This window comes from Cibotium barometz, chromosome 7 (genome assembly GCF_041138505.1).
Source record: "Cibotium barometz isolate CiBa-2024 chromosome 7, ASM4113850v1, whole genome shotgun sequence".
NCBI classification, from domain to species: Eukaryota; Viridiplantae; Streptophyta; class Polypodiopsida; order Cyatheales; family Cibotiaceae; genus Cibotium; species Cibotium barometz.
In genome coordinates, this window is record NC_141052.1 from 20,963,596 (window position 1) to 20,990,415 (window position 26,820).

The 26,820-nt window shown below is 35.9% G+C and overlaps 1 protein-coding gene across 9 annotated transcripts in view; it reads right to left on the reverse strand.

Annotated features, from left to right (window-relative positions):
- The window catches only part of LOC147636776 (uncharacterized), a 117,013-nt gene extending 93,442 nt beyond the window's left edge, over positions 1–23,571 (reverse strand). For 2 of the 9 annotated variants that reach the window (XR_015266208.1, XM_086800315.1), the window contains exon 1: positions 23,074–23,571. Coding sequence is in view for 6 of the 9 variants with exons in the window: in XM_086800315.1 (XP_086656441.1) it covers positions 23,074–23,264 (191 nt within the window). In the remaining 3 variants the exon portion in view is untranslated. Of the gene's footprint in view, positions 1–17,017; positions 17,061–19,876; positions 19,932–22,026; positions 22,246–23,073 lie in introns of those variants that run through there. The other 7 variants (XM_086800316.1, XM_086800312.1, XM_086800314.1 and 4 more) reach the window with 5 other exon arrangements.
- Positions 23,572–26,820: the final 3,249 nt, after the last annotated feature.

The window sequence follows — 26,820 nt, forward strand, 5'->3', positions numbered from 1 at the left end:
CAAGTTAGACCTTTTTCGAGTTCAAAAGAGGAGTTTTCTCTGACCTATCATGTTCACATACTTGTTGTATATGAAATTTTGTAGCCCTGAGATTTAAAAAAATCCTTAAATCATGTGTTACTAACTCAAAGAGTGGAGTATCACACATTATAGAAAGTGTTTTGGGAGATGGTTCAAAGGCAATGTAAATAAAGGAAACCACAACAAATGACATGGTTTGTTGCAACAAAGTCACCAACATTGAAATAAAAACAAGGCTAACTTTGTGTGAACAAATAGAAATGACGAGCTAGAGAACAACAATCATGGTTTTCATACCATGCATGATTCATAGATTCAATAATAAAAAGAACCTTAATAACATGGAGAACGTGATATAGGAGATCTCAATCATGAGGACACCTTCAAAGTTTTACTCCTCCTTGAAATCCAAAACCTTTATTTTATATCTCAATTCAAAACTCGTGAATGCTAAGTCCAATTTATTCACGTGCTAGAACCTTGATTTCTTTTTTGAATCTACAAATATAAGTCTCTTGCTTCAATGAATATATACTACTTATGAAACATAATCATAAACAAATATTATTATATTGTTTGTATATAGGTATTTATAAACACATTTGTAAATACTTTTAAATAAATTGATGGATTTATATGTATCTACTTTATATTAATCTACCATAACAAATAATCTACTTTAAAATTATTATTATAGCTATATAATATGATTTTCATGAAAACTAATTAGCAAATCTATAACTAATTCTTAATAAATTAAAGCTATAAATATGTATCTAGACAAATATACAAATTCATTAATAAATTGTTTGTATATAGATATTTATAAACACATTTGTAAATACTTTTAAATAAATTGATGGATTTATATGTATCTACTTTATATTAATCTACCATAACAAATAATCTACTTTAATTATTATTATAGCTATATAATATGATTTTCATGAAAACTAATTAGCAAATCTATAACTAATTCTTAATAAATTAAAGCTATAAATATGTATCTAGACAAATATACAAATTCATTAATAAATAATTATACTTCTCTATGAAAATATATATTTTTATACATTTCATAAAGACTTTCATTTTTATGTATATATCTTTATAGATTTAAATAAAATAGTATCCTTTACATTTCATAAATACTTTAATTGTCATACTACTTTGGACATATATAATATTGTCACCGTCATTTTATTATTATTTATTTTAATTAACTTCACGTACCCCCTAGTCATCTTCACGTACCCCCTAGTCATCTTCTACACCAAATCAAAGATAGCTTGGAAGCTCTTCACAACTTGACAGGCGGGCGATCAACTCTTAACTCTTGACTCAATAAGAAGCGTAGGAAAGTGATCGACTCTTAACTTGCAACTTGGTAGGCATGTGCTAAACTCTTAACTCCTCTCGACTCAACTTGGTAGGCATGTCATTTGGGCGGATGTCCTCATTAATGTCCATTGCGACCCTTCTAGTAGTGGGGTACAAGGTACACTTTCTTGGCGATTTGTGTTTTTTATTAAGCGTACATATGACATTCATTGTCTCTTGGTAGCCATAAGAGGGTTCTTCAATCATTTCTCAAATGGGAAAATCATGGCTTCAATATTTTGAGGACTTATTAGTTCATTAAAAGTAAGAGGTTGTTATAGCTTCTCAAATTTAAAATGCTTTTACCAACATAATTTAATTGAGACTAACTTTTCAATTTGTACAAACCTAATTACTTTCACTACCATAATGAAATATTTTTATTAACATAATAAAATGCTTTTATCAACATAATGAAGTACTTTTACTAACCTAATGTCTTTAAGATAATACAAACATAATGAAGTACTTTTACTAACCTAATGTCTTTAAGATAATACAAACATAATGAAATTAAGCACTTTATATATTTGTAGTGACATAAAAGCACACTAACCTTATTACTCAAAAAATTGATAATTATGAACTCTTTTATATGACCTTGTATGCCATGGATTTATGTTAATTAATAGGTCTTCATGGTTCCCAATGCAAAGAAGAAACTACAAAGATAAAAAGGTGTTGGTGAAAGTTCAAAACCACAACCGCGTGAAAGCAAGTGAGTGGAAAAATCTCTCCATTGTTTCTTGTGTAGGAAATGAAGGGACTCAAGAGTATGTTATGACACTATATAATCTCTAAGTGTAGGGTTCTTGATGTCCCAAAATTCCATTATGTAGATTGTTTCCATTTTCTAAGATGGGAGGGCTTAGAGAAAATGCCCTTGCATTGAAGACGAATCTAAAGAATGAAGGATATGATATGGACTTGAAAAGGGAGTCTTTATTGTGTGTTTATTTAAATTATGGGTGGTGATGTGGGCATAATAGTCTTCTTGGTTATTATAGAAGCTATACTCTCTTTCCCTTGAAGAAGGGTGCAAGCATGAGCCCCATTTAAAATGTAGCTATGTTTCTTTGATTTATGTGTGGTGATGTGGGCATAATAGTCTTCTTGGTTATTATAGAAGCTATACTCTCTTTCCCTTGAAGAAGGGTGCAAGCATGAGCCCCATTTAAAATGTAGCTATGTTTCTTTGATTTATGTGTGGTGGTGGACATAATAGTCTTATTGGTATGTTAGAAGGATCAACTCTCTTTCCCTTGAAGAAGGTTGCAAGCATGAGTGGCCCCAAGCCAACCAACAATAGTATAGCTACTACCTGTTATATGCACATTATGTGTGCATATACTAGGAGGCTAACCCACATTAGGCTTGCGAGCATGGGAGCATGGGTTAGGACTAAACTTAAGGGTTAAGGTTAGGGTTAGGCATCCAAGGGTCACACATGGGAAATGGAGAGTCAAGAGTCACTTGAGAGCCCTCCTATATAATAGGGGCATGGGGCACACTCAAGGGAGGCTTGGAGGCTTAGACTATGGTGTCTTGTGTAGAGGATCATAACTACTCACCTAGCATACACACTATAGCTACATACTATTGGATTGGAGTTATACCTCTTGATGGTATGGGAAATCAAGGTAAAGGTATGATGTATTTAATTATATTTCATGTGTGCATCCCTTGGGCTCGGTCGGGTGGATGAGTTTATGCATGATTTATGCATGTCTATGCATAACAATTATCTAGAGAGATCTTAGGGTTTTAACAATGGTATCAGAGCAATCTCTAGTTAATTGTTGTTATTTTTCTTTTTTATTGTATTTTTTGGTTTTTTTTTAGTAAATTTTAATATTTACTAATAAAAATATTATTTTATTGATTTGTGTTGATGATTTGCATGTGGATCGTTGATATGGCAATTGGAACACATGTTACTACTATTCAATGGACTAATCGACGTTGCGAGGGAATTCAGTGAGTTTAATGCTATTTTTTGTGGTTTAAAATAAGCATTAATGAAAATTTTTACAAAAATACCACATATTTTATTGTGGATATTTTTGGTAGAATGGAAGACCCTAAGAAATTAAGCACAAGCCCTAAGAATTAAGCTAAGATACCTGTCTAGAGTCATTTATCTTCTTTCTTAGGATTTATACCCACTACAACAAGCATCCCAAAGGGATCTCTTTGTGTGGAAAGCCAAGGAACATGAAGCCTTTTTGCAAGGTAAGGAAATTTTGAGCACACTACTAGTTGTTATGCCCCCAGACTGGACTAAGGAATTCTTTATAGATCCTAGTGTAGGAGAAGATGCCATAGGTGCAGTACTGTTGTTGGTTGTAGCAAGGAAGAGAGCATTCTTATAAGGCTGGTATATTTTGTGAGCAGCAGAACAAAGACAATTAGAGAAAGGAATTATTTTAGCGCACAACTGGTTATGGTATCTGTGGTGTTTGCCTTAATAAAATTCAGGTCTTACTCACTTCCTAAGCCTTTCACTATACTGACACATTACTCTTTACTTCCCCATTTGATTCAATATGACCTTCCATCAAAGAGATTTTCTAAATGGCTGGTTGAGTTGTAAGAGTTCCAATTCACTTACATAGTGGAGTGAAAAGATGTAGGGGAGAACAAAGCTTGATCTCTTTCAAGCACACACAGACTCACACAAACCCTAGAAGAGAACACACAAGGTGAGAGGTTAAAAATTCTTCTTCTTCACACAACAGAAGAGGTCTACAAAGAAGATAAAGTGACTAACACACATAATAGAGTATATACAAGCGGTCCATAATGTGAACACGCTAAGTGGAACGGGTAGATGTGGATTAGTCGGTGTAGTCGAGCTGTAGGTGTCGGTGCCAGCTACCGAACCCGCGAGTGATATAAATGTCGAACAGTCATGCAAGCACCTCGTGAGAGTGTTAGCTTATGTTGAGCTTGACATCTCAACACTCCCCCTCAAGCTCAACTCTAGCTCATGAACTCCAAGCATATCTTGAAATTTGCAGAGCTTCTCATCTCTCCCAAGACCTTCGTGAGAAGAGGTTAGTGACCTAATCCTATGTGCTGACGTAGGCTAAGTCGATGTTGCCTTCCAAGACTCTCTCCCTGATGAAGTGGTAATGTACCTCAATGTGTTTTGTCCGTGCATGGAGAACTGGGTTCCTGGCCAACTGTATACTGCTAAGATTGTCACAACATATAACAACCTTTCTCTCCACATGCAACCCTAAATCAGCATGTAGCTTGCCTAACTAAGCTACCTCACACACGCTGCCACCGTAGATCCTTTATGCTAGACAAGGCAACAATGGGCTGATTCTTGCTGCTCCATGTCATAGCAGCACTCCCCAATGAAAAATCCCCAATGAAAACATAAATCCACTGGTAGATCTCTTGTCTGAGATGCTACCTGCCCAATCTCCATCTATGTACCCATATAGCTCCAATGGTACACCTACTACATAAAACAATGCATAATCAACAGTGGCCCTCCAATATCGAAGTGTGCATCGCACAGTGTCAAGATGTGGTTTGTACGAAACTTGCGTAAACTGGCTCTCTAAGCCAATAGTGTAACTCAAATCTGGCCTACTGATTGTGACATAGATCAAACTCCACAATCTTCCTGTACACATAGTGGGATCCTCTAACACATAACCTGCATCCGCGCTAAGCTTGCCATTTTGATCTAATGGAACCGAGATTAACTTACAATCAGCCATGCTATACTTGGACAACATGTCCCAAAAATACTCTCTGTGGTGACAGAGCCAAATACCCTCAGGTGTGCGAATGACCTCAATTCCCAAAAAGTAGCGCAAATCTCCCAAATCCTTCATCGCAAACTTCTTTTTCAGAAGACTTTTCACATACTCAATCTCTTCCAAGTTGTCACCCCCAACAATAAGATCATCTACATAAATGATGATGATAACAATACCCTTATCACTCTTGTTCACATACAAAGAGTGATCTGCATCTGCCATATGAAAACCAATAGTGACAAGATACTCAACAATATTTTCATGCCATGCTTGTGAAGCTTGCTTCAGCCCATACAAGGCCTTACAAAGCTTACATACATACTCTGGGTGGTGACCTGTATCCTCAAAACCTCGGGGCTGATCCATATACACCTCTTCTTGTTGCTGCAAGTCACCATGCAAGAACACATTTTTTTACTCTGGGTAACCTATATCCTCAAAACCTGGTGGCTGATCCATATACACCTCTTCTTGCAAGTCACCATACAAGAACATATTTTTTACATTCATTTGATGTAAAAACTAGCCTGTATCTGTAGCCACCGTAATCACAACTCTCACAGTTTCCATCTTTGCAACAACAGGGAAAAATGTCTCCTCATAATCAATCCTATGTGTCTGCACATATCCTTTGGCCACCAATCTAGCCTTGTACCTGCTTATGCTACCATCACTATTATGTTTCACCTTATACACCCACTTACATCCAATAGCTTTCTTGCCTTAAGGAAACGGCACCAAATCCCAAGTCTCATTTATATACAACACATTTCAAATAGCCTCATCAAAACATGTGGGTTCTACAACCTGCACAACTTTCGCCATATAAGCATAGTGATGTGCCACATAACCATCAAAAGTCAACCTCTGCATAGGGTTTTTGACTCTTCCAGATCTTTGTAACTTTGCATTCATGGCTTCCATAGCCTTCTTCACACCAGGTGTCCTCATTTCTAGAATCCCAAGCTCCTCATCAAGGCTCATCTCTAAGCCACTAGACTCTCCACCATCAACAAGAGAATGCCCTGCAAAAATATCTGTCATACCAAGGGGATCAACCCTTTTCTCTTTACCTTTATGTGATGTGCCAACTACATTTCCAAGACTGGTATTATGATGCAGCCTGCCACTCCATGGTCTATCAACAGAACCACTAGATGAGGATTCTCCTAGTCCACTTAATGACTGTAGTTGCTGACTTGCATTCTGTGCAGCCACATTTCCACTTACATCAGCCCCAAGAGCATCTTTTTCAGCAACATGCCAGCTACTCATCAAATACAACGTCCTTGCTTACCCTCACATGTAGCAAGATTATAGCATCTATATCTCTTTTGATCAAGGGAATATTCAATAAATACACATTTTTTAGCCTTTGGATCTAGCTTAGTACGCAACTCATCTGGCATATGCATATATGCTATACATCCAAAAACTTTCAAGTGAGACAAGTCAAGTTTCTTATCAGTAAACTTCTCCTCTGACGTTACATCATGTATGGCTGAAGTAGGAGTAGGAGTCCTATTCATTATATAAATTATTGTAGACACAGCCTGAGTCCAATAGTTATGCAGCATATTCTTCTCTGCTATATCAATGCTCGTGCTATCTCTGCAATGTGCCTATTTTTTCGCTCAGCAAATCCATTTTGTTACAGAGTGTATCTACATGTAAATTGTCTCTGAATGCCATTCTTTTGCAAGAATTCAGGGAACTCATTGGAGAAGTATTCTCCCTCTCCATCTGACCTTAGGCACTTCACATGCTTCTTGTTTATTTTTCAACCACCATCACTCTGAAATTTTAAAAATGAGTGAATACTTCACTCTTCTCCTTCATAAAGTACACCCACACTTTCATGGTGTGGTCATCTACGTAGTACTTGCAGCCACCCATAGACATAGTCTTTGCAAGATCCCATACATCTGAATGCACAACATCTAGTACATTCCTGCTCACATTTCTGTCATATGAAAATACATGCTTTGTTTTCTTTCCAAATTGACATGCCTCACATACTTTCTGCATACCTTCAACTTTAAACTTAGGCAACTCTCTCACAATTTCTTTAGTCTGCAGCATGGACTTCATTTTTTGCACATTTACATGCCTAATTCTCTTATACCAAACTTCTGTATCTGCAATAACTCCTGAACCATTTGCAAACATTGCAGTACTCACTTCAAGCATATTTACATTCAATGTAAACATTATTCCCAATCTATTTCCTTTTAAAATCAACCTACACTTATCCTTAAAGTCTTCTACATATCATCCATGAGGGTTAAACCAGACCTGCAAACCATGCTCAATCATCTGGCCAACAGAAAGTAGATTCTTTATAATGTTCGGAATATGAAGTACATCGACAAGGTACTTCACCTTACCATCCTGCATAAACAATGGCACATCTCTAACATGGACAATCCGATGAGCAGTGCCATGCCTTGTTTCAACAAAACCTGGTCTTTCAAGACTCTTCATTTTCTTAAACCACTCACATGACTTGTCATGTGATTCGAAGCACCTAAATCAACATACCATACATCATATTTATATGCTGCTACATCATTTTCAAACACATCATTAACCATATATTGCATAACAAACAACCTCTCATTATCCTCATTATTTCTGCTAGAGGATGCATAGTTGTTTTGATGTACTTTTTTATTTCACATGTCACTCAGCTTCTTATAGCAATATGCCTACACATGTCTAGGCTTACCACAGTAAAAACAACCTTGTGTATCATTATGCTACCTTTGCCAATTACCACAACCTCTTTGACTCCCCTTGTCTCTAAACTAGCCTATTCCACCTGTGAGTTGTTGTTGTGAATCCTGGGATTGTTGCTACTGTGATAACCATACTTTTGATTACCTGTTTAGCCACCACCTTGGCCATGTCCACGACCTCTACCTCTTCCTCTACCTAAACTTGTGTAGAAGGCCTGCTGCTCTGAACTATTTTTGTTTTGTGAGAGACTCTTGATCTTCACCCAAAGTCTTCTCTTGAATGATCAGCATTGATAACACCAAATCTGTGAAGTTGGGAATGCTCTCCCGAGTCTGAATAGACATTTTGAACGCCTTGTATTGTGGCTTGAGACCACGTAGACACACACTTTCACCTTATCATCATCATAACACCAATTGATGCAAGGGATTCCACAATGCCCTTTATCTTCAAGGCATAATCATTCACATACATTTTTCTTCTCGACAGTATGAAGTTCATTCTTTAACTGAATCTTTCGTACCTTAGTCTTAGTTTCATACAACTTCACCAAGGTGTCCCATGCCTCCTTAGGTGACTTGGCATCCTATATATGCCCAATCATAGTGTCCTCTATGTTGATAAAAAGCTAATACATGACTTTCCTTGCTCCTTGATTTCAATATTTGAATTCTTTTACATATGCAGTAGTTGGATTAATCTCCGGTATCTCTGGTGTCTCCTCATGTTCACCTTCAATGTAGTCCCAGTAACCTTTTTCCATCAAGAAGTTGGTCAATCTAAACCTCTAAGCATGGAAGTTATTCTTGTCAAGCTTCTCTGCAATAATCTCGTTTATTCCATCATTTAATATCTTATCTACAACACAAACTTACTAAAAACAACACTCTTGTTTGACCTGCACAAACTGCTGTATTCTCTATAGGCGGTACTATAGTGCACCAAAACTGTCACAACCAAGGACCTCAATTTGTATACATACACCTAATGAAAACTTTGAGACCTATTTGCAGTACACAGTGTCTACAAAACCAAACGACCTTCATGCAGTTCCAAAAATAGAGTTTTGCAGAGAATCGAAACTTATCCCCGCGCAATAATCGTGAACGCTTGGCGGACTGAAAAACAGAGGTCCAAATGCGCCCGAAATGCATTTTGACCCAAAAATTTAAGTCCAATAGATAGTATAGTTGCCCCCTGTAGCTCTCCTCCCACGAAGAAAGCTCCTTAATCAGAGTTCGTTTTTTGGTGCCTCCCAAACTCCTCTTGAAGAGCTCCCGACAAGGGTGTAGTAGCCAACACAAAGGGGGAAGAGTAGATGAAGCTCTTACCCTTGTACCGGTTCATGTGCTTCTCTTGCTTGCCGCTCAACCCTTAGCATAAACCACACTCGGATACCATGAAAAGATGCAGGGAAGAAGAGATCTTGAGCTCTTGCAAGCACACACACACTCACACAAACCCTAGAAGAGAATACACAAGGTGAGACTAAAAATTCATCTTCTTCTTCACACAACAAAAGATATCTACAAAGAAGATAAAGTGACTAACACACATAATAGATTATATACAAGTAGTCTATAATGTGAACACACTAAGTGGAGTGGGTAGATGTGGACTAGTCGGTGTAGTCCAGCTAAAGAATCTCTGGCAAAGATATGTCGATACCAACTACCAAACCTGCCAGTGATATAAATGTCGAACGGTCATGTAAGTGCCAAGTGAGTGTCAGCTCATGTTGAGTTTGACATCTCAACAACATGGAGTATAGTAGAAGGACTACATTAGCAAATATTTTGACATATAAACAAAATCCTTTGCTATTAAGGGAAGAGATAGTTGATGAAGAAGACGGTACCCAGGTGAAAAGACCCTAAAGGAGATATGTTTAATGCTTTTACCATGGATTTTGATGGATCCTTTAAGAGAAGCTTAGGGGTTTCCAGTGGAGGAATTATTTTGTTAAATCCAAGAGGTACATTAGTATATTAAGAAGGTATTAAGTTGCAAGTGTATACTAGCAATGAAGCTGGGTATGCCACTTTAGAATATGGACTCCAACACTACCTTAAGAGAAGAATTAGCACATTTATCATCAAGGGATACAATTTATGGGTCATTAGACAACTTCACAATGTTTGAAATTCCAAGAATCCCAAGTTCAAGGAATGGTGCTTCCAAATCAGAAGGATGCTGGAGAAATTTCAAGAGGCCCAAATTCAACATGTGAAGAGGAAACAAAACCAGGCTACAGATACATTAGACAGAGGGAGTTTAGGCAAAGATTTGGATGCATATACCATAATTGTAACCCACCCTAGTTATGTTGGAAGAGAGATTTCACATGAAGTTGAAAGGTTTTTGCACACAGGTATGGTACCTTCAAGTTTATCCAGAAAACATAAATATGATTTCATAAGGAGGGCTCTGCAGCAGTACAATATTGTTAGCGATCAATTCTACATGAAGGGCAAGGATTTGGTTTTGAGAAGGGTCCCAACTAGAGGAAATCTTGGCCATAATGGATTTATTTCATGAAGGGGTATGTGGAGGGCACTTTTCCTTAAAGTTAACTCTGAGGAGGATTCTTACTGTAGGTTATGTGTGGTCCAGTTTAAGGAAGGATGTTTACCATTGGTGCAAAAGCTCTGAGACATGTGAGAACAAGGAAGAAGAGTGTTGCACCATGAGTTCAGGAAAATTTTTATTTCATATGGAGATTTTGAGAAATGGGTTTTAGATGCAATTGGTCCTCTACCCAACCACAACTGTCAAGGGTAGGACCTACATCTTAGATTACTTAACCTGGTGGGCTAAGCCTAGATGTGTAAAAAGCATTACTTCAAAGAAAGTGGCCAGGTCTGTTTTTGAAGATATTTGTGTGCAAGATTTGGCATTTCCTTGGAGTTGTTGACAGATCAAGGACTTGGTTTCTGAAGCCATATTGTAGAAGAGCTTATGCAAAAATTCAACGTTACACACAAGTTTTCAACCCCTTATTATCCACAATGTAATGGGCTAGTTGAAAGGTTCAATGAGGAGTTGTGTAAAATTTTCACCAAATGTCTGGAAGAACATCCCAAGAAATGGTACTTACATGTATCTTCATCTATGTGGGTCTACATGACAACTAGGAGAAAAGCTACAAAATTTTCACCATACCACCTAGTTTTTGGGAGAAAGGCCTGATACCCATTGAAGTGGAAATCCCCAGTTTGTAATTTTTGTTAAAACATCACGAGAAAGACATAAATGAATATAAAGAGATGTTGTTGGATCTTCAAGCGCTACAACTGGTAAGGAAAGGGGCTTTGGATCACTACATCCAACTAAGTAAAATAGGAGGGCTAAGCTATTTAATGAGACAATGAAGGATACAGATATTAAAGAGGAGGATCTAGTGCTTAGGTACAACACCAAATTGGATAACACTTTCCAGACAAAATTCCAAATCAAATGGGAAGGACCTTTCAAAGTTTTGCACATCTAGGAGAATGGAACTTACAAGCTGACAGATCTGGATGCTAAAATTCATTCAAAGATAGTAAATGGATATAGATTAAAGACATATTGGTGCAGAGTTATGATAGTCTAGAAAGATCTAGAGAAAGTATATGAAGACTTGGTTGATGATGAAGCTGTTGCAGTAGAAGAGCATGAAGAAGGTTGTTGCTGGATATTTTATATAGTTGTTGATGATTTTGTTGAAGTTGAGAACATAGATCTGGTTTCTTTCATTCTCATGTGTGAGAGATCTCTTGTTTTGTTCTGGTTTTCATTCATTTGCTTAATCTTGACTCCCAGATTCTGTTAGGTGTTGCATAATCTTCTCAAAACATACATATAATCAAGTTGTGTGAATTAAAGAGTTGTTCTTTGGTTTTGGTTCAATTCTGTGTTGCCTAGAAGGAGCTCTTTGGAAGACAAAGCAATAAGTGAAGATTTGTATAATATTGAGTTTATGTTGGGCCAGTCAGCCTGAGTAGGGGTCAATTCTATGTTAGCCAGACATCAGAATAGTCAAGAGGTTGTGTTGGAATCCTGTTCTAATCTATTTGGGCTGATAGGAAGCAATTGTGAGGCATAGCTGACTATTTTAGGTCTGTCTAAGGACAATTATCAAAAGGCTTATTGTTTTATAGGGTGTCTATGTTAGCAATCTGACATAGGTGGTGGTTAGCTTATAGTTTTTGAGGATTGGTTCTGGTTGTGTTTAAGTGTCTTGAGATCCTTGTGGTGTTAGCTGACTTAAAGGAGAGATTTGTTGTGTCAGCTAGGTCAGTTAGGCTAGTTGGGAGGAAACAATCCTTTAGAGGCAGTTGTGGAATTGTAGTAGTCAACAGAGAGGTTGAGAGGTGAAATTTGGTTAAGTTGATTGACATTTGAGGGTTTATAGCTGCCAGAGGACATTTTGGGAAGTTTCAATTTGACTTTGCAGGAGGAAAATGAATGAAAGGTTAGAGGATGGTCAACAGGACAATCAGGAACGTCTAGGGACTATCTCTATAAGTCCGTGGATGCTGGAGGATCGAAGCGGATACTAGAGGATCAATTTTGGACTACAGTATGCTATCCAACTTCGAAAGCAGAAGGCATACAAAAACTGACTTGTCTATGGCAGCCAAGAGAGTTTATGGTCAGACAAAGGTCAGTTGCTTAATTCTGAGAGAGAGGCTTTAGGACAAGGATTTGAGGCTAGCGGATGGAGGACACTTTGGGACTCCAAAGAGAAACTTTTTGGCTGGATACAAAGGACTTTGGAGGCATAATGTGAGCACAGCTAGAGAGGAGTTTAGTCAGATGGATGTCAACTATGGTCAAGAGAGGCTATTAAGTGATAGATTAGAGTCGTTGGAAGTGAGAGCTAGCCTTAGAGGACATTCTAAGTTAGCGGCTGGATTGATTTGGGAAGTTGATAGAAGGTATTGACATATCCCATTAGGGCAATTGAGGACCAAGGGATAGTGGCTAGGTGTTCTAGTGCCTTTTATAGTTATTTTTTGTTGGGCTATGGTGCTTGTGATAGACTCCTCTCTCAATGGTGTTCTTCTTCAGATGAAGCTATAGAGGTGGTATCATGATGCCATCAACGATGTAGAGGCCTCCCAGATTGAATGGAAAGCTGAAGGGTTTCACGATCAAGGACATAGATCTCGTGCCACCCGAGTCGAAAGGGTAAGTCTTATCTCCCTTCACCACAAGTGTATAGCCACGTGAGTCAAACGTGAAGTAACACTGCCCCATTGTGAAAAGGTGATCTCGGACGATGCCTGGATTGAATGGAAAGGTCAGTGGCCTCCCACGATGATGAGGCTAGACAAGATCCGGCTTGGATCAAATGAATACCAAGGCACTCTAAATCTAGGACAATGGTCCTGTGACAATCTGTGTAAGTGAAGAGGCTAAGGAACCACCGTCAATGGAGAAGTTAGTCATGTACCCTCCAAGATCAAACAAATAGGTAAGGTATACATCATTGATTCTCGATATTAATGTCGTTGTAGTACCAGGGTTGAAGGGAAAGACTGTAAGCCTTTTTGAATCCAAAATCTGAGGTATCCACCAAGTGTAATCAACACTCCTGAGAAGATTGTGGAATGGTCTCGGTGCAAAAGAACCACCATGTATGTCACCCGACTGAGATGTGCTATAGGTGCATCACAATGATGTGCTATAGGTGCATCACAATGATGTGCCACATAGTCGGTCACCATGTCCCCAAAGTGACATAGAATGCACCCATAGGAAAATGTCCCGACCCCAAAGAACATTGGTTCATGTTTACGCCCATGGGAGCCAAAAGAACATAGCTCAAAGTTGGCATCATGCACGATCAAGTGCAAACCAATGCCATCATCCACTAAAGCACCACTCAAACAATCAAAGGCACAATCCACTTCATTGATGTGAGTATAAATATGATCCAAACCATGCACTTCATCCTTAAGTGCAAGATCCTCTATGTGTGCGTGATCCATCAAGATAGAAGCATGGTCAATAAGATCACCATAGACCTCATCATTACTAAAGATGGATAAAGTGCCTATACATGAAAGCTAAGTAGAGTCCCCAACCTCAGAGTATTCAGGATCACTAAGGGCACCCCTATAGGAATGATCTATACTAATCCATGATGCCCCTATATGACCTAGATCCCAAGACAGATCTATCTCTAATAACAATGGACCTAAGCAATATCTAGATCAAATGAAAAGCTCTCTAGATCCGTATGCATAATCCTCTCTCTACTTTGAGGTCTCACCGCAAAAAAATCATCGCTTGCTATGATCATGTGCAATGCTTGGCTGCCCAAATATATACACTAAACCCAAGTGAAAGCTACCAACTATGCTATGAGATCTAGGAGTAGAGATAGAATCATTAGATATCCATGTGGATAGAAGACCTAAAAGAGTAGCGTGATTCATCTAGCACTAGAAACTTAGGTCTATGCTCCTCATGCACTGTCGTATGCTCATCAACAAGTAAAATATCATCATACCCAATCTCAAACATGTCAATGGATGTATCACTAATCAAAATTTGATCCCCATGATATTCTAATGTATCACTAATACACTCAAAGCGTGTGAGAAGCCCAAGGTAAATAAGCAAGGTAGATGGGGAGTGTAAATAGAAAAGTGTAATGTCCAACCCTAGTGTGAATGGGTTAAAGAAAAATAAGTTAATTAGGCTAGAACGAAGATGTAAAGGGGTAAAGAGAGAAAATAAATCCTTTCTTTTTAACACCACTGAGGTCTTTACATTTCAAACTCCCTTCTTCTCTCTTTTTTTTAACACTACTGGCAGCCCATAGACCACTGTAATGAGATGGACTGAGAGCTTTCTTCAAAAGCACAATAATGCATTCTAAAGCTGATCTGTTTGCAGTTGCTCTTGCACGTAGGCCAAATTTGGCTCTTGCCATATGATACGCCAAGAAAGTAACATCTAGCTTAGCCATGGATTAGCCTAATTAGCTTGGATTAAACAAATCTTGAGAGATTAACACTAAGGAAAATGGAAAGTAAAGAGTAATAATAGATGAAAGATGTCAAAAGGTTCAAAGCTACAATAGTCCTAGAGCACATGCCTTTTATAGTCCCAAGACCCATGTGCCCTAATCCCACATGTAAATGATCCTAAGTCCATGTGCATGTGTATCCTAAAAATACTTTATTAAAAACCATCCCCTCTTAACATGATTTTGTCCTCCAAATCGAAGGGTGGTCGTGCATGACAATACACATACAAGAGGCTATATATAAAATCCAAAAATTAAACAAATAGTCCGTATACATCCAAGTGTGGAAATGAAGATCGGGTGACATAAACAGTGTAGAGGCTTCCTGGATTTAATGGAAATTGGAAGAGTCACACGATTAATGACATAGATCTCGTGCCACCCACGTCGAAAGGATAGATTGTATCTCCCCATGCCATGAGTGTGCGGCCACTTGGGTCAAACAAGAAGTAATGCCACCCCACTGTCAAAATGTGATCTTTGACATTGCTCAGACTGAATGGAAAGTTCATTGGATGCCCACACGATGATGTGGGTAGACAATATCCTGCTTGGATCAAAAGGAAATCCAAGGCACTCTAAATCCAAGACAATCTAGTGTGCAAATGGAGAGGCCAAGGAACCACCATGTATACCATGACCAAGATGTGCTATAGGTGCATCAGAATGATATGCCACATAGTAGGTAACCAATTGCCCAAAGTGGCATAGAATACACACATAGAAAAATGTCCTGGGCCCAAAGAACATAGTCTCGTGTCGACACTCATGAGAGCCAAAAGAACATAGCATAAAGTCAGCATCCTGCAGGATCAAGTGTGAACCAATGTCATCGTCCACTAAAGCACTACTCGAACAATTAAAGGTAGGATCCACTTCATGGATATGAGTAGAAGCACGATCTGAACCATGCACTACATCCTCAAGTGCCACATTCTCTATATGTGTGTAATGTATGAAGGTAGAAGCATGATGAATAGGATCACTGTCTACCTCATCATCACCAGAGAGACGGATAGAGTGTCTATACATGAGAGGTAAGTAGAGTCACAAAACTCAAAATCTCCAAGATCACTAAGGTCACTCCTAAAAGAATGATCTATACCAATCCATGATGCCCCTTTATGACAAGTATATGACCTAGATCCCAAGAAAGATCCATCTCTAATGACAATGGATCTAAGTAGATATCTATATCAAATAAAAATCTCTCTAGATCCATATACATAATCCTCTCTCCTAAGAGGTCTCACTTGAACAAAGTCATCTTCGCTATGCTCATCTGCAACGCTTGACTGTCCATGTTACAAGGTGTGCTATGAGAGCTAGGAGTAGAGATAGAATCATAGATGTCCCTGTGAATAAAAGACCTAAAAGAGTAGCCCGACTCATCTAGCACTAGGAACTCAGATCTATTCTACTCATGCACTATCGTATTCTCATCAACAACTGAAGTATTATCATCCCCAATCTCAAACGTGCATCACTAAATCAAAAGCTAATCCCCATGATAGTATAATGCATCACTATGATCCACTGGAAAAGGTAGGAGACATAGGTGTATCATCAATCATAATGCTCGAGATGGAAAGCTTGAGGGATCAACACTAAGTATAATGGAAAGTAAAGTGCAATTTTAAAAGGTTCAAAGCTACAATAGTCCTAAAGCACATGCCTTTTATAGTCTCAAGGCCCATGTTCTTTAATCCCACAATGTAAATGACCCTAAGCCTATGTGCCTAGGCCCATCCCATGTGCATGTGCATCCTAAAAATACTTTGTTACTACAGGAGACTTGTTTCCTTTCATGGAACTTGTCAAGTAGCATTAGTGTAATTTTACTCAAGAATAAGGTTCATGGACTCGAAACGTTAATTTGGTAAGTCTATATCAATCTCTAATACAAAAAGATAATTTAAAAAAATAAACTTATTAGCCATTATACAAAATGTATTGCATGCAATTTTACTATTTATGAAGATTCAAAACCAATATGCAGGGCTTCCTTAAGAGCTTCTTTAATATAATGACAATACGGTAGTAATATTGAACAAAGAGGATAAGACTGATGTACTTGAGAAAAGGATAGTCAAATGTATTTCCCTTCCCTACAATCACTAGAAAACATAGAAATGGTGATGGATCAAAAGCATTAGTAAATCCATCCCAAAATCCTTAGCACCTAATCAACCACCTCGTGAATCCTTTCTCTACTGAGGATGATTGGGTACTCATTTATTTTATAAATGAATATTATTTCTTTTGAGTAATATATTCATTTTTACAATAGGTACTGTAGTGGCTTCTATTGTCAAACATGGAAGAAATTGCATATCATCAAAGAAGTAAAAGACACAAGCCTCTTTTATCTAGATCCACATAAAAGGTGATGTGGAGTTATTTATTGAATATCAAGAGGTTGATTCTATGATACTGAAAAGCAACAAGAAGTTCCAGAAACATCTAAAGAGATCATGCCTCCTCCTCATAAGGAACCTTGAAAGCTATCCTTATCCAGTAGGCATGGAAAATTCCTCCACAAACGAGAAAAAAGAATTTTAAAAAAGAAATGAACTACCACAACCAATTGATGTTTAATTTTGATTTGATTTTGTTTAATATGTAGTTTGATGTTTGACACTTAATTTTTTTGCACCATAGGCAAGATATTAAAAACTCATGTTAGGATTTATGGTTTGGCTTAGAATGTTATACTACCATGTGAAAGTCTTATTTGTCTTAAGGATTTTTATTATTTTAAATATTCATGTAAATAATAGTGGCTTTTAGCAAATATAGAAAATCACACTTGTTTTTATTTTGAGTAAGAAAATTTTTGTTCGTTTCATTGAATATATATTTTAGATTTAGCTAATAAGCTTACAAATTATGTATGGTGGTACTCTTAAAGTAGTTTCATAATTAAGAATAGCTACATACCAATTATATATATTCTCTAATATACATTTTGAACTATGTCAACATGTCTAAGCACTACTTCTGGTATTAAAGTAGTTTTGTCATGAAACATAGCTACATACCGATCATACATATCTTTTAATATAAATCTTGAAGTATGTGCCAACTTGTATAAGCACTAAGTCTTAAAGGATTTTTCTGATGAAGCATAGCTACATACAAAATCTTGCATATTTTACAATGTAAATTTAGAAGTATGTGTCGACGTGTATGAGAATAAGTAAAATTTTCAAAGTACACTTCTATTGCAAAGACTCATGTTTGTTTATAGTGTTACATACATCTTTTTCCTAATTATGTATTTCTTCCAACAAGTAAGATGAGTTTTGGTGATAAGATATTTTTATCTTTTTAAAAAAAATATGTGTAATGATGATGCAAATCCATGTAAAATAAAACTTTATTTATTTCCAATAGCCATAAGAGAAAGAGAAAAGTGAAAAAATCTTAGCTACTAAACCTTGAGAGAGAATAAATTATCGAGAAAGTTTTTTTAAAACTATTAAGGTTCTTATTTATGACACATCCCTTAATAATCACATACATATTGCAAGGCACCTAATACCTTAAAATTTTTTATTTAGTATTAGAGTAACTGTTATTTTAAATAAACTAATAAATTAAAGACCTTTAAGACACAATCATTTTCAATATATTTTCATCATAGTAATCAAGCATTTACAAATGACACTAAAGGACGTCTCACTAGGCATTACCAAGTGTCAAAATTATGTCACTATATTAGAGAGATATTTAGCTAGAAATTAAGAGATTAAAAGCATGCATAAGAACTCAATACAATGAAATAAAGTGAGATATTTGAAAGCGTTCATAATACAATATTGAAATCTTCATGTGGAACCAAGTGTGTGAGTTAAATGGCTAGTTATGCAGTAGTGTGTACATGTACTACATATACATCTTGTTTTAAAATCTTCATGCAAAAATTGGTATGTGAGTTAAATGACTAGTTATGTGAGTTAAATGACTAGTTATGTGGCACTGTAACTTGTACTACATACACAACTTGTTTTAATCAAGGATGCTAGCAGGCAAAGTAGATGGTAGTGACAAAAACTTTAACCATTGTAAGTACTTACTTGACTTGTGATAAAATACACAATGGAAACAATTCCTAATAAATAAAAGATAAAGTGAGATGATTGAAAAAAAAACCCCTAAGTATTAGATTATAAAGTGAATCTAGCTAAAAATGTATTAAAGAATAACTAGTTCAAAATCTAGATAAATATAGAAATATGGAAAGATAACTATATATATGTGTGTGTGTGTGTGTGCATATATATATATGTGTGTGTGTGTGTGTGCATATATATATATATATATATATATACACATATATATTTATGTATATACACATATATACATAGACATAGATATTTTTGTATATAATTATATATTTATAAATATATACAAAAATACAATTGAGTGTGTGTACACGTAAACACACACACATATATAAAGACAGAAGGAACAAAATGAAGAAAATAAAAAGTTACCCTAATAAACATCTACTCATAATACAAGCTAAGCTCACTACCATGAACACAAATTTTAAGAAAGTGAAATACTAGCTAAAAACATTCATAAGGGTAATTTGGATAGTTAAAAAGAGAGACAAAAAAACAAAAATATATTCACACACACACACACATATACACACACAAACAAACATGCGTACACATACATAGACATGTATATATGTATGTGTATATGTCTATGTGTATACATATCTGTACGCATGAAAATATGTGTGCATACATAGACACGTATGCATGTTTATGGATACATGCATGTGTGTGTGTGTAGAAAGAGAGACAGAGAGAGAGAGACGAATAAGAGGTGGGAAAAGAAAATTGCAAAGGTCCATAAACATCTTATCACATAACCTAAACTCACTATCATGGACGAGATTTGAATAATGTGACCATACCTCAAGATTACGGATCATGTGCCCACTTGTTTATGTCCTTTCAAACTCTTAATATCTTTCCAAGGTTTCACATGCACGAAAAGAAACATTAAACATGAAAGCATGAGATATAATAGTAATTAAAGACAGAAACATTTAGTTGAAAGACTATATGTGTGATTACTCTAGATGAGCATGTAATTGATAAGTTTTAAAAATTGAAAGAGTACATGTGTGAATACTCTAGATCGTCATATAGTTGATAAGTTTTAAAAATTGAAAGACTATATGTGTGAATACTCTAGATGAGCATGTAATTGATCAGTTCTAAAAATGATATTCTTTACAAATAAATAATAACAAAAAAAAACTCTAATAAAAGGGGCCCAAACATATCAATGCATTATTAAAGAAATCAAGCAATTAGTACTAAAAAGAGTGTAAAAATTGTCCCATTCCTTTCATATATGTGCATGAAAGCGAAAAAATATTAACATTTTGGATTAAATTAAAGGCACACTTGGAGTTTTCATGAGCTTTACTTGGTATCAATTACACATTTAAAACTTTTCATTGCAATTTCACGTATATAAATGAATCATGATAAGTTATCTTGGAAAACAATGTGTATATTCAATGGAAGAATCCCCAATACCCATAGACTTCTTAATTGTTTATCACATTTCATTTATGATCTTAGAGAACTTTTTAAATGATAACATAAATCAAGAGTGAAATCTCTTTATGTAAAGAAATATAAATAATCATTTTCTTAAGGCTACAAAATAAATACTTAATTTTACAATATTTTATCCTTGATTGAGCTTTTTCTTAATATCTTATCCATGATTCAACGTTTTCTAGGTGTAGTCTTTCATATTCATAAATGTCTCATACATAATTATCTTCTTTGAAAATCTTATTAATAATAAAAATATTTTCTAAAGTTTTATTTTAGATTTAGGGATTTGATAAGTAATATATATATGTATGTAAATAGCTAGGTAGTGTTATAGGTTTATATGTTTGTTTATAGGTAGGTATACGTATGCATGTGTGTGAGAATATGTGATATAATTTACACACACAAATGAGATGAGTCTCTTAACTCAAACAATGAAGAAAAAAAAAAGATCCATATAATCCACCACAATTCACTTAAATAAATTAGGACCTGCTACATAAACTGGAGAGAGAGAGAGAGAGAGAGAGAGAGAGAGAGAGAGAGAGAGATCTTAAGTCTCTTTTACTAGAGTCTCAATAAGTCTCTCATCTTGTTTTATTAAAAAATTAGCTTCAACTTAAAGATGTAAATACTTTTAATAAGTAAGCTCATAGATAAAAGGTCATCATTAAATACTTTTAATTATCTACTAAAAATCAATTAGTAAGTGATTGATCTTTGAATCAAACGACTTTTTTTAAAAAAAATTCATTTAAAAAAAATCCAACTAATATTAACTTCAAATCAATATGTAATTAAAAAATATCAAATTATTTATTTAACTTTAAAAAATAAAATATAATCTTGATTATAAATCAACTCCACTTGCACAAGAATTATATGATTAAGACTAATTACTCATTTTAAATAGTTTTACTACCGTTTAACTAAAAATTACTACTAGCTAACAACTATTTGAAACTCTTGATGACTACTCAATACACCTTCATCATATTATTAGATAAATTCTAAGTTTATTTTAAATTACGATTATAAATAAAAGTATTTTAAAAGAGAAGAATGTATTAGAGATTAAGACAATAAAAGAGAAATCACTCAAGAAACTTTAGAAAACAATTAGTTGTTTATATACAAAAAGTTTTAGTTTTTGTACATCAAATTCTATTCACATTTTGACAAAATAAACTTTAGCCGAAAATTTATACCATGCCCTTTATTCACTATATAGTTACATAGATATACTTGCAGTGACTTATTAGACCCACATGTATCTCTAAACTGAGTATATATATATTTGTTCTTAAATTTTCTTTTGACTTAAATAAATACTCATTTACAACCTCAAACAATCATAACTTTACACATTTTGACTTTTTAGTTATGCACTCATAAGGCTAACAATTGTGTGTTACTTTAGAAGTCTACATGCTATGCAATTTACATATGTTATTTAAGACTTAGATTAAATTACTTGGACACTAGAGAAGATCATGACTTCATCCTGAATAAAGAATAATGATTTGTAGCTTATACATACACAAAACATTAAACCTTATCTTAGTCTACAATATTGCCTCTACATTTAAACCTTTAACTATGGTAGGTTACCTACATTCTTGCTACTATTGACACGCAATTTAGATATAGTTTTGATTTGCCATGTAAAATCTCACAAACAACTTATATGTGCTCCTCCTTTTGCTGCCTACAAAAAGAGTCATGATTTGTGTTTAGCATTTCTATATTAATGTATGCAATTTGTTTCTAATAGAAAGATATTCAACATGATAAAAGAAAGCATGCTATTTAAATAATGTTTATGTGTTGAAGACAATATGCATGGAGTGAAGATATGCACAAAGATAAAGAGCTCTCTTTATCAACAAAGATATGTTTATTTAAAAGCTTAGCCCATAAGACAGTTGAGGTAGACACGGAGAGAGAGAGAGAGAGAGAGAGATTGATTTTCCCCCTTAGCTCACAAGAGAGAGAAGATTTTTTTTAAAACTACATTACGTTTGAGGACCGTAAAGAAGATATTAATTAGGGTAGTAATATCGAGTGTTACTCTTCTAAGACAAGGCTAAATGTATTAAACACACACCCAATAAGCTAGCTACTCTCCTACATGACTTTTGACATCTTTTCTATTATCTGCACTCATATCTTTTTCTTAATTAGCGTCTTAGATGGATAGGCAACGTACACATGACCTTAGAAATTCTAAATCCCCTCCATTATCATGTAAGTAGTCTCATTTTTCTTCTTTGTAAGTCTAATCTTCCAATTTACTATCATAAGATGAGGTAGCGAGCGCACCAAGGAGGATAACATTGTAAGTCTAATTTACTATCATAAGATGAGGTCGTGAACGCAGTCAAGCGTTGATTTAGAATACATATACCAACTTGATCTTTACAGGTAGAACCAACAACGACTGCCATTTTAAGCCAAAGGATGCGCACCGCAGCGTCAAAACACACACAGTTTAGCGGCAGATCTACAGGTGGACCGTGGAGGGCTGGAGGCCTACCTGGGGCTGGCAAAGTCGGAGGTAGAGGAGAAGACGATGAGCGCCAGCTGGTCGTAGGCCTTCTTGAGGAGGCCTTGGAGAAGGTCACCGGCGGTAGAGGAGAAGACGATGAGCGCCAGCTGGTCGTAGGCCTTCTTGAGGAGGCCTTGGAGAAGGTCACCGGCGGGGTGGTCGAAGCGCCGGAAGGCCATGGGCTTCCTCCCGCCATGGCTGGCTGGCTATAATACTCAGGAAGCTGCTCGCTCGTTCATGTGGTTGGCACTCAGCAAAACAGAAAGGTAAGCGGCACCCTCTCTCTATCTATGTATGTATGTATGTTCTTCTTGATGAATGCACCCCTTGTGGTGCACACCAGCACCAGCCATGGCTAATAAGCGAGACCCCAAAAGCATGCCCTGCGCGCGTAGAGAGAGAGAGAGAGAGAGAGGAAAGATGGACTGTCACCTCTGCGTCAAGGAACAACCTCTTCACATGGGCCGATTTGACCGTTCAATATTTTATTCCAAAGACTCCCAAAATCAGGGCCTTTTCATACACAGGACTGTGTGAAATGTGAACTTCCGGATTAGGGTGGTCACGGCTCAAATTTCACAGATTCTTGTGTAAGACAAGACAACATGCACACTCAAAATATGTTCTTTTCTACTCGCCCCTTCCTTGTCTTCCTATGGACAATTTTTGATTTTTTAATTTTTTGGCAAATGGATCGCACCAACATATTGTGACAAAAACTTGTGTTAAATTTTTGAGATTTGAAAGCCATACTTGATCAAGTCGAGTCATTTGCCAATTTTTGAGGCATTTATAATATGGCCCCGTTATCTATATCTATCGCAATGGGTATCCTATTCACCAAAATTTAGTATAGATGTCCAATTCACCTATATTTAATATGGGTATCCTATTTATTAGCACCCATTTAATTGTGTGTGTGTGTGTGTGAGAGAGAGAGAGAGAGAGAGAGGCATGTCCTGAAAACCCTAATTTACGTCCTCAAGCGGAGATGTATATATTTCCTCCATAAACAAATCTTGAACATAGTAAATCACATCCAATAAGCCTAGAACTTCCTCCCATAAATCACATCCAGAAGTAGAAGACGCAGTTTTCTTTCTTCTAAAGAAATCAAATATTCTTATCTCGAGGAAAGTATTTTCGTGTGAGAACTAAAACTTAGTTAGCTTTGAATTGATAGTGTATGGGTTTATTGTTTGATAAATTGGATATTATGTGGTTGAAACCATAGACCAATCTCGTGCATTTTTTTAAAGGCACTTTTGATAAGAATAGATGCTAGTTTATTTGTAGCATGCTATAACTCCTATAAGGAGGTTCTACACCTTTCTTGATAATAACAAAAAGGTATTCTCTTTTTGAGTAGTGCTCCTCGTGCAAGATGTTGTCCTTCAAGCTTTTTTTGTGTGTAGAATAAAGTAGGTTATAACTTAGATCTTAGATATTCTTTGTTCTTTTTTTCAACATTTATATTATCGTTAAGAGAAGCACTACCGCATGGAATCTTAAGCACTCATTTTCTGCTAGACTAAAATTGATGAAAAACTAAGTCTATCTTTGATTTCTTGAATCCTATCACTAGTTATGTTACATGACGCTCTAACCTTTTAAGAGTGCAACATATATTCTTAAAAATCATAAACTTGATAGTGCCGATTTAAGATTCGGATTAAAAACTTGGCTTCATGAGAATGAACCACCAATGAGAAGATATTTGATTGTTTTTTAACATTATGAGATAGTTTATCTTGTTATATTCAATTCTACTTGCCTTTGAGATGCTTTCCACTATCTTATTATATTCAATTTTTAACTTTATGAGGTGGTTTCCACTATCCTATAATATTCAATTTTATTTGCATTTTAAAGTGATTTAGACATATGTGGCATAAATAAAGGGAGAAAGTCATATACATCTGCTGTGTGCAATTATTTCAAATTATTCATTCTTGTGCATGATAACGCATGGCTTTAAAGAAAGTATGATTACCCTTGTGTCTTAATCTTATAAAGAGGGCCACTACATTTGAAATTTCTTCCTTTATGGAATAATAGTACACATCACATGGTGCATCTCTACTAGTGCTTTCTTTTTACTACTTAAAGACTTGCATTAAAAAAGACCCTAATTATATACCACAATCATGTAGTAACAATGTAACATGCCTAGAAACAAGGGGGTGCTTGAGAACTTTCTCTTTAAAAACCCTCCTCCATACATGATATACATATCTTTATAATCTCTTACTAGCATACATACATCAATATACATGCTTCTACAAGTATACTAAGCCTTATCTTGAAACCCTCTCTTGTGCAAAAAGGCGTGAAACAAAACCAATCAAAGAAGGCATATTTTTGACCCATGTTTAGGGGTTGGTTAGTGTTGTATGATGAAAATCTAGTAAATAGGAAAGGAAAGTCATGTGGAAGGGGGGATATATAAGCTACGAAGGCCTACTTAAAACATCCTCTCTCCACACTAGGCATTTAGACACAAGAAAAGCTAAGGTGAAGGTGATGTATCTTCTAGCAATGATCATGCACCTCTTACTTTATTGTCTAGGATGTGCTAGGAACTATATTAAAGTGGTAAATAGCCACTTATGATGTGGTATTAAAGTCAACTCTACAAAGAACTAATCCATTCTACTTGCTTAAATGGGGTGTTTTGGTGGGCATGTTTCTCACACATATTTGAGGGCTTGTAGGACATGCATTATGGTCCTTATGTCCATGTTTAAGGAGGGCTATATAAGCATTCAAGGGTTTCTTCATACATTCAATCCCCCACACCCAATGTTTCGAGGTGGTGGAGGGGGGGAAAGGAAATGTTGGGTCTTTGTGAGTACCTCTAGCCCTCCCTAATAATATGGTCTTCAAGAAGCTACATTTGTGTTGCTTTAATGTATCAAATGAAGAGCTAAGATAAACTCTCTTGTTCTGATGATGGTTTCAACATTCCTCTAGACCCCCCACCTTCTCTTCTCCATTTCTCACAAGCCTTAGAACAACTAATAACTTTAAATAATCAATGTAAACTTACTTGTGATTGCCAAAAAGGAAGAAGGAGAAGAAGAAGAAAAGAGAGGTAATCACTCGCAACAACAACAAAAATCCCTACCCCGTTTACTAACTTCATCATTTACTATCTAGCCTCTCCATCCCTTCCAGATAAACATGACCATTTCACTTCCATGCAACAACCTAAGCATCATGAAAATAGCTTCTCAATTCTACATACAACACAGTCTTCTACTCGATCAGGATACAATTGATAATAGGAAGGGGTAAATGTTAACCCATTTTGGAGTTAGTAGGATTTTCCAATTTTATTTATATCAAATAACAAAGACAGAGAAACCAAAATAATTTATGATCAACCTATGAAGAAATGGTTTCCAAATATATAACTAATATGGGTGCCCAAAAAGGGTATGACACAATATTTATGGTCATTTCCACTCCAACAAGAGCATGTGGCAAGCTAGAATGGATTTCCATGAATGTAATTTATGCATGTAATTTAGGATTAAGCTTTGTACAAGCAATAGGCCACTAGTGTGCCTTGGTCACCTAATCGACCACCAAAGTTTAAGTGTGTGGGAACCCTTGTGGCCTTATATATAAGTCACTTTCTCTCATAATATAATATACTCCATTCTACCATGTAATCTTGCTCTTGTGCAAATACTCTCTCGAATCTTCTTCTCTAATGCATGTTAGTGACCT